Source organism: Macaca mulatta, chromosome 4 (assembly GCF_049350105.2).
Source record: "Macaca mulatta isolate MMU2019108-1 chromosome 4, T2T-MMU8v2.0, whole genome shotgun sequence".
In the NCBI taxonomy this organism is placed as follows: Eukaryota; Metazoa; Chordata; class Mammalia; order Primates; family Cercopithecidae; genus Macaca; species Macaca mulatta.
Window position 1 is genome coordinate 180,567,824 of NC_133409.1, and position 12,559 is coordinate 180,580,382.

The 12,559-nt window shown below is 46.4% G+C and overlaps 1 protein-coding gene across 8 annotated transcripts in view; it reads left to right on the plus strand.

The window, feature by feature from the left end:
* The window catches only part of MYLK4 (myosin light chain kinase family member 4), an 88,689-nt gene extending 77,995 nt beyond the window's left edge, over nt 1-10,694 (plus strand). For 4 of the 8 annotated variants that reach the window (XM_015135428.3, XM_078001007.1, XM_078001009.1 and 1 more), the window contains 2 exons: nt 2,892-2,969; nt 6,305-10,694. In XM_015135428.3, the coding sequence (XP_014990914.3) occupies nt 2,892-2,936 (45 nt within the window). In that variant the 3' untranslated portion in view covers nt 2,937-2,969; nt 6,305-10,694. The remainder of the gene's footprint in view (nt 1-2,891; nt 2,970-6,304) is intronic. The other 4 variants (XM_078001006.1, XM_078001008.1, XM_078001010.1 and 1 more) reach the window with 1 other exon arrangement.
* Nucleotides 10,695-12,559: the final 1,865 nt, after the last annotated feature.

The window sequence follows — 12,559 nt, forward strand, 5'->3', positions numbered from 1 at the left end:
ACTGAGTATGGTGAATAACCTAGCTCACTCTCTGTAATAACTTCTTACAATGAAATCTTCATCTACTCTCATCGCCTTAATTACCAGATATTCATATTCCAACTTCCTCATCTGCCTCTTTGGCAAAGGTATCTTTCCTAAGCTGCAGAACTGTATGTCCATCTGTGTACTAGATGTTTCCACCTGGATCTTCCCACCCCTAAACTAATCTCATCTCCCTGCACCTCGCCTCACCATCAGTGATCCTCCTAGGGAAGGATGCCCTGGAGCGGTCTCAGCCAGCCCCCGCGCATCTTCTTTGTTTCCTTCCTCTCCCGCAATCCCCCATCTCATGTTTAATTTACCTCCATGTTCTGTACATGATATCCCCTAATTACCTCTGGAACCTGTGTATTTCTCTCCATTCCCATGGTTACCGTGGCCTGGGACATGCCTCCCTGAATGACTGCAGCCTCCTGACTGGCTTCTTGGCCTCCTTCATGTTGTCTCCATCCAAATGATTGTGGATTATATAATTAACACAGAAACAGATGTGCAATGCCCAAGGAACTTTACTGAACATCTAGGATGTTCAACTGGCAAGATGCACATATAGGCAAGACGCCATGCAAACCTTTGGGCCCACCAGGGACCTGTCTGACGTGCCCATCAGTTAGGGTGGCTGGTGCCCTGCCCTAGTATAGCATGGGTTTGATACGTTTTTGTTTCTTCCACCTTTGCTCCTCATCCTCTCCATTTCCTGAGGTTTTTGGAATGGAACTTTTTCACTGACCAACAAACCTTGGAATGACTATGCCTTCGGTACTCACTTTTTCCACATCCAGTTTTTATTGAAATTAACTTTACTTCTAAATTCAGCATCGGCACTAAGTTTTATTTGTGTCTGAATATACCTTTCCTTGATAATTGGTACTGATGTCAAGTAAAAATAGACTTATTACCTAGTGGGTACCTCATCCAGACTACATAAACTGCTTATTAGGGTTACCAACCTATTTTGAGCCAATTTTCCACCAATGTATTTTTATCCAAGCTTATTGGTGTCCAAATACTTTGACATGGTAGGATAGTATAGGAACCACAGCAGGTAATTAATGACATTGTACAGTTTAAAAAGTTTAAGAATATTTTTTAAACCATGTAACAACAAGTAAAATCACCTTTTGTATCCATCCATCTGCTGGTACCTGAGGTGAATAGATAGTTCAAGAGTGATGATGGTTTTTTTCTTTTTTTAATGAAAAACAAATGCCATTTTATAAATCTAGTTATTACAGTTATAATTATACAGCATTGTGGAGGCACCCTTCTAACTGCTTTACAAAAAATACCTCCCTCACTCCTCATAGCAACCCATGAAACAAGCACATTAGTGTCTGTAGCTGAGAACACTCAGGACAGGGCTGAGCTCTGGAGTCCGGACAGAGCCTCACTGCTCTGCTCTCCTGCCGCTGATGGGCTGCTGGGTACCGGGGACCTGAGCGATGCTTCCAGAACCTTTCTTGTACCATACAGTTTTAGTGTTACTCAAAGTCAATATTCAAACTTAGTATATCTTACTTTTCAAGGAAATATTGAGACTAAAGTTTCCCAGAAGGCTTATTTTTAGAATAATCTTGGTTTTACAAAATCAGAATTTACCTTTAAGTTGAAAATTTAATTCTGATCCAAAACTGTTTACCATTTCAACCTAAATTCTATTGTTAAGTCTTTCGTGTATTTTTATTTGTCTCTTTTGCTTCGAGCTTAAAAGCACTTGCTATTTTGTAACCACTTGAGTAGCATGTTGACTCTCACTAAATTTAAGAAGGACTTTTTTTTCTTAGAAGTTAACATCCGAGAGTTCTCTGCCCTCTGTATTATGCTCAAGGTGACATGCGATGACTCCCAGCCTTTCTTACGTCCCCAACCATCTGTGTGTAACCTGTTTCCATCAGAAGCAGCTCTCAGCTGGGGTGGGGCAAAGCACTCCCAAACTAGGAGTCTACTAGAACTCAGCACCTGCTGCAGAATTAGCCAGGGTTCTGGGGCCAGAGGACGGAACACGACACGAATTTGACATGGTTTCTTTCCCCCAGAGCTAAGAAACCTCTGAGCTTTCCTTCCCATTCTCAGTGTTGTGACCTTGGCTCATGCCCTTTCAGTGAACTAATAAAACAACCTGTGAACTGATATCCAACCTCTACTCACCCTCTTCCCTAATCTATCAAATCATTAGTTCCTTAATTACAGCTCAGACCTTGATTGAAAAAATCTTCACATGTTTCCTATGGTCCACACCAGACCCAACCCAGTTGCAGTCAGGGCCTGCTCCAGGACACCCCCAGCTCTTATTTTGAGCCTTGTCTCCACTGCTGCCTCCAGAGCAGCCCACAAGTCAGTACTTGTCTAAGGCCTGTATTAAATGCCCCGGCTTTTCTCAGTCCTTAAACTGGACTCTTTCTCTGTGTTCTTGAATCACTTTGTGGAATTCACATTATCGTTGTCTACTCAATTTGAAAACTTTTGGAAGAAACTGTTTCTGTGTCTGACTCATCTTTGCAGTCATCGTAGCCCCAGTATCGCAAGTGACAGGGCACTCTTGTGCTATATCAGCGTGAGTTTTGGCAAAACACACCTGAGTGTGATGAGGTGCTGAGGTGTTTGGCCCTGACTCTGTGTGAGAAGGAAGGGTCGTGTGACAGGGGCCTCTGGGGAGACTGGACTCTGAGATGGACTCCGAGGTTGGCCAGGGTGTCTGTCAGGGGGTTGTCGGGAATGTAGGCTTCAAGAATCTCTCTTGAAGAGCACCTTCTACTCAGTAGCAAGTGATTGTCTTTTCACGTGTGCTCGTAGTCAGGGCCTGATGGAAACAGTCCTAATCCTTCCCACATGCCTTCTGCTTTCCCTAGAAGAAGAAGAAGAAGAATCGTGGCTCTGATGCCCAGGACTTGTGACCAAATAGTCTACAGGAGGCACCCATTTGAAAGGTTAGTCTTGGGTCCCCTCAAGAGGTGTCTGTGAAGGCCTTAAGAGACAGGAATAAGAAAGAAACGGAACATTTGCTCACAGACTATGCGGGAAGAAGAGCTGCGTTTTGGCTGGCGTGGAGGGCCCTGAAATCAGAATGCTGTGTTTGCACCCTGGCTGTGCTCTTTCTTGCTGGAGGAAGCTCAGTGCCTGACTTGCGGGTTGGGGAGAGTCTCACTTCCTAAGCTTGTTGAGTGGCTCCCATGAGAGCATCCAAGCAAAGCCCCGAAACCAGGGCCTGGTGCGTAGGAGGGATCAATAACCAGCTCAGGCGGTGCTGGTAACCGTCTGGGGGTAGTCCTTAGACAATGTGTGAGATCAGAGGAAGTGACACCCTCTTTTGTACAGATGGGGAAATTGCATCTCAGAGACTCAGAGACTAAATAACACCCCCACGGCCATGCAGCTTGTAAAGGGTGGAGTGTGGTTCCCTTGGGTGTTTCTGAAGCTGACGCCCACGTTTTTGAATCCCCTGAGCTGCTTCCTGATCTTGGCCTGCTCTACGAGCCCAAAGAATACCACCTCCTACACACATCCAGACACATGTGGACCTCCACCTAGCTCAGGTGTTTTTGGAATCATTGAGAGATGGGTTTACACATGAATACCTTCTTTGATATCAATAATCTAGCCCAATGTAGCCCTAAAGGAGAAGACTAAGAGGCACATGTGCTTATGAAGGACTCTAAGAAAACCCAACATTCATGTCCTTGCCGGGGGCCTGGACCCTGCAGCGAGTCAGCTCCCTAACCTTGGGCGGGGAGTCCACAGCCATTTTCTCAGCTCCGTGCATGGAACTGCACAGGGCTGATGACTTGTGAGTGAGTTCTTGCTGCTCACTGTGTTTTTTTGTTGTTGTTGTTTGTTTGTTTTTTGAGATGGAGTCTTGCTCTGTCACCCAGGCTGGAGTGCGATGGTGCTATCTTGGCTCACTGCAACCCCCACCTCCCAGGTTCCAGCGATTCTCCTGCCTCAGCATCCTGAGTAGCTGGGATTACAGGCACCTGCCACCACGCCTGGCTAAGTTTTGTATTTTTAGTAGAGACGGAGTTTCACCATGTTAGCCAGGCCGGTCTCAAACTCCTGACCTTAGGTGATCCGCCCGCCTCCGCCTTCCAGAGTGCTGGGATTACAGGGTGAGCCATGTGGCCCGGCCTGGTCTTCATCCTTTCTTCTGATAGGTCTGTTTCCGGGCCTGAGGTTTCTACCCAGGCAAAAATATCAAACCTTTTTGATTGTACATATTCTTGTAAGCTGCCTTGAATTTTTGTAGAATAAGATGGGGTAGAAATGAATCAGTACCTCATAGTAAAGGCCACACATCAGTACTAGGAAAACACTTGGCCTTTGGAGGAAAGGAAGCTTACATATGCCCCTGTCACTTATTTAGAAATCCACAAAAAGTGAACAGGAAGGCTTGTGCATTCTATTTACAAAGACCATTCTTCTTTGTCAAAAACAGCAAGGACATGAAAGTCTCGATAAGGTAGGAGAGAGTTTTGTTTCTTGTGAGGACAACCTGGAGCAAGAAAGGACCCTCGTGCCCCCAGGCCTAGGTTATGGTCCTCGGCGAGGTGCCCCAGCCCTGCTCCGTGAGTGCCTGGATCCACAGGCAACCAGGCTGTGTCCGCTCCTTCTCCCCGCCCCGCCTTCACCCTCTCCCCCAGAAGCAGTTTTGTCCCCAGCGACCACAAACCCCGAGGGTTTGCCACAAACCACCTTCCCACCATAAGGACTGGAGCCACTTTGGAGGCCTGATGGGAATGAATTCACTGGGTGACAGGGTTGCATTCCAAGGCGGGCCTGCTGCCAGGGTCTGGCGGGGGAAGAATGAGGAGGAAATGGTGATGGGAGGGGGTAGAGTCCTTCCACACAGACATGGGTGCTTCGAACCCGGTGTGATGGAAGACAACAGCAGCCTATGAAGTGATGGCCGTGCAGAGGACGAAGACAGCACATTTGGGCTGGCCTCGCTGGGGCAGCTGGGCACAGCCTCTGCTGGAACTGCTTGAGGAAGCCTGCTGACGGTCATGGAGCCGGCTGCCTTCCTTTCCGGCACTCTTCAGCCCCCTTGGCCTCAGAAATTCACCTGAGTCACACCACAGGCCAAGGAAGAATCATTTCAGATACACACAATCTGGATGCTTCTAGGCTGGGGTGCAGTGTCGTCAGCATAGCTCACTGCAGCCTCAAACTCCTGGACTCAAGCGATCCTCCTACCTCAGCCTCCCAAGTAGCTGTGAGAAAAGACATGCACCACCACACCTGGCTAATTTTTAAGTTTTTTGTAGAGGTGGGGTCTCACTATGTTGCCCAGGCTGGCCTTGACCTCCTGAGCTCAAGTGATCCTCCTGCCTCTGTGTCCCGAAGCACTGAGATTACAGGAATAAGAGCCGCCGTGTCCCGCCCACCTTCCTACTTTAAATAAACAAATAAATAAATAAAACTTCATGTAAGATTTTAACTCTGGGAGCAGCCTCATTTGAGAAGTTAGAAAAAAAAAAAGATTATTCTTCACAATAATATTCCCCGTCAGGATGAGATGGGTTTATGGCAGGATGTATTATGACGGAAACCAAATTTGAGATAATATTGATTTTAAAAATCTGGTGGTTGAAGATTATTCCTGTGGAAAAAGAAAAAGTTCCAGGCCGATAAATAAGGCATAATTCACAATGTCAACCGAGGCATATACATCTCCTGCAATTTGTCAGAGGAAACATTCCCAAAATCAACCTGGTGGCATTTTGTTTCTGGTTACCTCTGTCGTAACTTTTGCCAACTTATGGGATATAAATTTAGGGTACTCCTCAGATCCACAGGAATGATGGCAGGTAGCCGTGTGCGGGCCCCAGGTCAGACGTGGTCATAAAGCCCATGGAAATGTCCCCACACCTGAGGCCACATTCTCACTTTGATGCTGGGATCAAGCTGACCAGATGGATGGAGTGGATGTACTTCAGACGAAACAAAGAGGCCTTGTCCTTCAATATTGCAAATAGTCCTAAAATATCTTGCACAAATTTACCCATGTAACAAACCTGCACATGTACCCCTTGAGCCTAAAATACAAGTTGGAAAGAAAAAAAAATATCTTGCACAAACTAAACATTAAAAAGCCCAACTCTGGTAAGTGGTGGCATCCATCAAGAGGTTTCTTTTTTTTCCCCGCTCACATACACACATACGTTATTAAAAAAAATCATCTGTGGTTTTCCTAAGGGGCACAACCAACTAATTATAATTTTAAAAGCCCTGCTGAATTAACAAGATTCATATTTTGTTTGCTTTGCAGGAAAACTGCTGCGGTTGCTGCTGCTACGAGAAAATTTTTTGAAAAATCAGCAGTTCTGATGCCTTGACCCCTATGATGATTGGCAGTCTTAGCAGGGGGAACCCTCGACCCTGAATTTGAACTTGAACTGGAGTGCCTCTGCTGCGTTCAGAGGACGCCCAGCCCTGCGGTCTGCTCTCAGGGCGCAGACACATCCCTGCACCCGGTGGTAGTGACGTTGGGAAGATGTTCCCTGCCACCTTGAGATTTTTTACTTCTAGAAAATTTTTTTTGCTCTTAGTCACTGGGGTAGGGGGCGCATTGTGTCTGCTATTTCTCAGATGACTACAGCCATGACACTTGAGATGTACCGGAGATTTCAAAACTGGAGGATGCATTTGGAGGGAGGAAGCTACTTCTAGCCATTAGACTATGCCTTTTGAAGGGGCAATTAGATGGCCAGAAAGAATTCTAGCTCCCATGCACCCTTGAAGACTTAGTTTCTCAGACTCTGCCATTTTGATTTGGTCTACGGTCACGTGACTACAATGGATAAATAATTTGCTTGCTGGAACAGAAGCCGTCTTTGAATTTCCCAACAAGAGGCATCAGCCACTGTGTCTTTCATTTATTCTTAATTGTCCTCAAAGTGCGTTTTCTTCCAAGTAGCTGATTCTGTTTTTCACATCTATACTCCCTGCACCCTTCTGACTGACAGTTCATCCCCACAAAACACATTGGTTTTGAGAAGTGATGCAAAAAGTATCTGTTTATGGTTGGTTGAAATTCTGACCTTTGGAATAATGTCAACAGTCACAAGAGGTTTCCTCAAGCCCCAGTTGTCAATGAAAAGAGACGGATCTGCACCTCTTAGAGCAAGACAGCACTGAGCTTTCAATGTTCAAGTGACTTGGGAAGTAACCTTCAAGCTTCTGGGTAAACACGAACAAACATTGACAAAGACCAAGTCCAGTCTCTTGCCCTGCTGTCTCACGGGACTCAGTGGGGGTAAAGAAATCGCAGTCGGACACCAGAGGTGATGGCAACTCTGCGACTTCACCTGCTGGACGTGAGAACGTTGGAATGTTCCAGTTGGAAGGTTCCTATGCCTAGCCCATGTGCCATTTCACGGCAGATATGTTAGATATCTACCTGCCGTAGTTAGTTATGGGGCCCAGAAAGGCACTGGGCTTTAAAGAGCAAAACGACTGTGTCGTTTCCACGTGAGGGAGAGGCAAGGAAAAGCCCCACAAAATTCCCATTACCCGCTGAACTCCAAGCTCACCACCCAGCTTCATGAACTTTCCTCACATTTTCCATTTCCAAATAACTGTTGCGTTGAATCAGCTGTGTTAATGCCTTTATTCTTCGTGTTTTGTTTGTTTGTTTGTTTTTGTTTTGACGGAGTCTTGCTCTGTCGCGAGGCTGGAGTGCAGTGGCACCATCTCAGTTCACTGCAACCTCCGCCTCCCCAGTTCAAGCGATTCTCCTGCAGCCTCCCAAGTAGCTGGGATTACAGGCGCGTGCCAGCACGTGTGGCTGATTTTTGTATTTTTCGTAGACATGGGGTTTCACCATGTTGGCCAGGATGGTCTCAATCTCTTGACCTTGTGATCCGCCCGCCTCGGCCTCCCAAAGTGCTGGGATTACAGGTGTGAGCCACCGCGCCCAGCCAATGCCTTTGTTTTTATCCATCTGTCCTTCTAAGCTCCTGTTGTCACAATAGCAATGAAAGGTATAAGAATTACTTGGTAGCCTCTTCAGGGATGGCCATTTCACTTTGCATCAGCTTTCCCCCATTATGTCTCAGATCCACCTAAGGAATCCTTCCTTACCACATGCCATGAATGTATGCAACATCCTTACTCTCATCTTTAAGGTAAGGAGGAAGTAGAGAGAGCAGGAAATGTGTGATTTGGTGAAGGCCACATGCAAATTTTGTGGTCGTGCTAGTTATAAAACTGACTCCTTTCTAGCCTTTGCTCTTATGATGCATTTCTTTTTCTCCTTTGGCCTTGCATTCATCCAAGTTTGGTTTCTTATGTTCCTGTTATGTGACTATGCTTCAAATGTTTAATTTAGTTTCCTTAAAACACACACACACATACACACACACACACACACACAAAACCCTATGACTGGAGTGTTATATTACTATGCTATCTTTAGCTGATGCTATTCACTGAGGCTGGAAAAATACAAGCCAGTGCATGCATTAATACTTAGTTAGACCACAGAGAGCTGGCATTCACTCAAGTGCTAAACAGGACACGAGGGTCTGATTTGAAGCCCCTCGTGGCAGGGCGTTTTCTGTCCTGTGGTGTGCATTCTCTACCAAATCGAGCATGAGATCTTTTGCACGACATGCAATTTGCATCCACCTTCCCTCTGACTCACGTTGGCAGATAAACTGTCCCCAGACCCTGCCACACACGGAAGAGACAGCTCAGGCCAAATACAGGCATGATTTCTTTGCCAAGTTAATCCACGGATGACCCTGCAGTGAGTGGGTGTGATTTTTGTTTTGTTTTGAGGTTTAGAAAGGAGACTCAACTTTGAAAATGGATCTTGTTTGATTCTGTAGTTAAATTTCCGCATTTGGAATGGGACGGCATCTCCATGCCAGCAGGGTGCCTTTTAAATGAGTGCTGAGGGTAGTTTGCATTGCAGAGTTGATGATTACAGTCTAGAGTTACTTGAAATGGGAGATTATCAGTCTAGTGTTCATCCCGCCCCTGCTCCATGTCCTTGTGTGGCTGCTCCAGCGAGAGCTGGTAACTAGGTAGACTGCTGCTCTAATGGGAAAAGGGGGCTTTGCAAAGCCGAGGAATCAAGCCAGATGCGAGCATGGACGTAGAAAAGCTGAGTCTGACTAGACCAGGGTTATGGAGATCAATTTTTCCAGCAGGTCATTAGGATTTGGGAGGCTGTATTTCTCCTCCACCCTCTTAATGGATGCTATGGCTTTGCTCACTCACTAGGCAGTTCCCACTTTCTTTAGCAAATGGAGGAAATTAAGCAGCGATGTGGCACTTCCCACTGCCTGGAGAGAAATAAACCTTGCAAATTATTAAGGAGAAGGCATGCCACATTGGTAATTTGGAAGACACCAACACTTACCCAGAATCTGTTGCTATTTAAAAATCACGGGGAGGAGGGCACATGTCCCCATTTGTTACATTAGAAACTTTGGAAGAGACTCACCTGAAACTAACTTGGGGAAACAGTTTCTAGGTTGAAGCTGGTAATACTTATGTCTGTTGAGTGCCATAAGTTTATTTTCAGTTATTTTGTCTAACTCGATGTTAATTTGCTTTCTTTCCTCAAAAATGTAAGTAGGCATGTGGCCATTGTTGTGGCTTGCTTTGATGTATGTTTGGAAAGATGTGTGAATACTTAATTTTTATCCATTTTGTGGAAATTAGCTTAGCAATTTTTTTCTCTTTTAAGAATCAAAATATGGATTTGATACTAGGAACACAATTTGCTCGTTATTTCATTCCTTTTTTGTCCCTTCTGCTTCCTCTGCCCCTCCCCCAGCCACCCAGCACGGGGTGCCAGTGCGCATGCGTGTGCTGGGTTAGTGTGTGCTGGGGACCAAATGACAGAACCCTGGTTGAAAATCCACTTGTAAAAGCACAAGTGAGAGGCAGCATCAGGCCCCCGGAGGGCTGTGGTCCTCGGACTCGGTTCCCTCCTGTCCCCTGGCCTTCCTGTCGTCCCTGCACACTGCGGCATCACCACGGCCCACTTCTCAATGCCCGCAAAGCTTTGCCTTTGCTTCTGCACTCTCTTTTACAATTTTTACTTCTTTCCTTTTTCTTAAGTTAGAATCCAAGTTTGTCTTCTTATCCGTCACCGTGCTCCCTGAAAGTCTTTTTGAGATTAAGAAATTTTCTTACCGGGAGGCAACTTTCCATCTGTCCTAAAGGGAAGTGGGTGCTGGGTTTATTAGATGTTGGGTTCCTAGAGTAAGATGACTTCCTTACATAGCTTGGAGTCTGCAGTTTCTCAATTAGAAGCGTTCTATATTTCTTTTTGCGCCATTTTAGTGGGCTGTGCTTTGTATAAGTGGTCTTTCTATGGGCAGTTTCACCTTCCATGAAGGCTTATAACTCAACCACTGCTGCCCATTCAGAAGAGCAGAAAGCATCTGCTGTGTGGGCGTTCATATGTTACCTAATGTGTGTTTTGCTGTCGTCTCAGCTGATGGATGTCATTGAGTCTTTCTGACTAGGTTTATTGGTGTTGATAAGAAATTTAAAAAAAGGATTCATAACATGATTGTGTCTATCATGTATATTTTAAATTTCTGAACATAATTTCATTTGGCTGTTTTTCTTTGCTTTATAAGGATGTATAACAATCATGTATGTGTATTATATTGAAGAATAAACATGGACCTTATTTATCTTTTGATTAATGGGCTCAGTCATTCAAAGACATTGTATTAGTCCATTCTTGCATTGCTATAAAGAACTACCTGAGATTGGGTAATTTATGAAGAAAAGAGGTTTTATCAGCTCATGGTTCTGCCAGCTGTGCAGGCTTCTGCTTCTGAGGAGGCCTCAGGAAACTTACAACTCCATAGAAGAAGGTGAAGGGGAAGCAGGCACAGTCTTCACACGGCCAGAGCAGGCGGGGGGAGAGAGAGAGAGAGAGCGAAGGGGGAGGTGCTACACACTTTCAGACCACCAGATCTCGGGAGAACTCACTCACTATCACGAGAACAGCAAGGGGGGAATCCACCCCCATGATCCAGTCACCTCCCACCAGGCCCCTCCTCCAACACTGGGGATTACAATTCAACATGAGATTTGGGCAGGGACACAGAGCCAAACCATGTCAGACGTGGACTTGGCAAATACAATGCAAACTCCTTTACTTCAGGTCTAACATGTCAATTCCTGTGACATTCGGAACCCAAGCTACCTAAAAGGGCCTCACACTTACAGGGGCCCCAGCGCAGTCCACGGCGACACTGGCCAGCCACGTCTGGGAAAACAACTCTTAATTTGAAGACATGGTGGTTCCAATGCACCAAGACAAGGTTCAGGGTGGCTTTTTTTCCCCTATTAATACAAAAATATCGACTTAGATTTATGTAAAGTGTCTAGTTTCAGAGGATGTTTAATAAATTATAAAGGCAACTAGTAGCAATTCAACCCCTTTCATGTCTGTTAGTGATTATTCCTTAAACACTGAAAAGTGTCTGCTTCAAAAGTCCCAACACTGAAGGACCTCAGTAAAAAGCAGCCACCACAGGCCCCATGATTGCTTTCTGGGCGTGTTTCTTGTCTGGAGATGGGTCTGTTCTCTCCCAGGCCTGCATGTGAGTCTGGGGTTGACACCTGGATCTAAGCCAACACTCCCCTCTCAGCCCAGCAGTGGTCAGCTCTCCCAGCGGCAACAAGGCCCCCGAACCCTGGCAGGGCTTGAGGTGGGCCTGCTGGATTTTCCATCGCCCACACTGCAAGCCTTAGGGAGGGATGGGGCTTTGTGTTCTCACATGAAGCAATCTCGTCTTGAATGTAGTCTTTTGCCACTCAGACTTCTAGGTGAGGCATTCTCATTTCTTCCCCACAGTGAGGAATCCTTGGCCCTCCCTCCATTATCGGTGCTTGGAGTCTGCAGTTTGCACATGACCATGTCCTTTCCCAGGAGCATATTCTCAGTGGTGGAGTTTCAGGGCCTGCGACTCAGCGAGAGGCCTCAGCCATCTTCTTCCTCCCTGGCCCTTCTTGGCCTCTCCCGGGGTATGGTGGATGGGGGGGTCTCCCTCACCACGCCCACAGAGGGAGGGCGCTGAACCCCTTCACCACTCACCTTCCCACTCCCCATTTGGAAACAGGACACCAGCCTCACCCTGAGATCCTGAGCCATTAGGAAGACTGGTTCTTGGTCCTCGCCCTTCAGTCATTTCTCTCTCCTACTCCTAATTTAGGATTTTTCCAAGAGCTTGTAATCAGTGCTCTCCAGACAGCACTGTGGGGACATCGGGTCTCATGAAAGATACTCATCTGAATTTAGCTGGCTCAGGACCTCACAGCTCACCTGCCTATTTCTAGGGACCTCCAAAATATTCTAAGCATCCAGTGTGTCAGAGAGAATGGGCTCTTCTGGCAGGATACAGCCCCACCGCCTGGGCACCTCCCTGCCACTTCCCTGGTCCACCCTCAGAGACACAGCTCCCCCTGACAAGGTGTGGCTTCCTGGCATCCTGCAAGAGGCAGGCCCTCAAGGGAGCAGCGATGCTGTATTTCCTGGAGTCCCCGT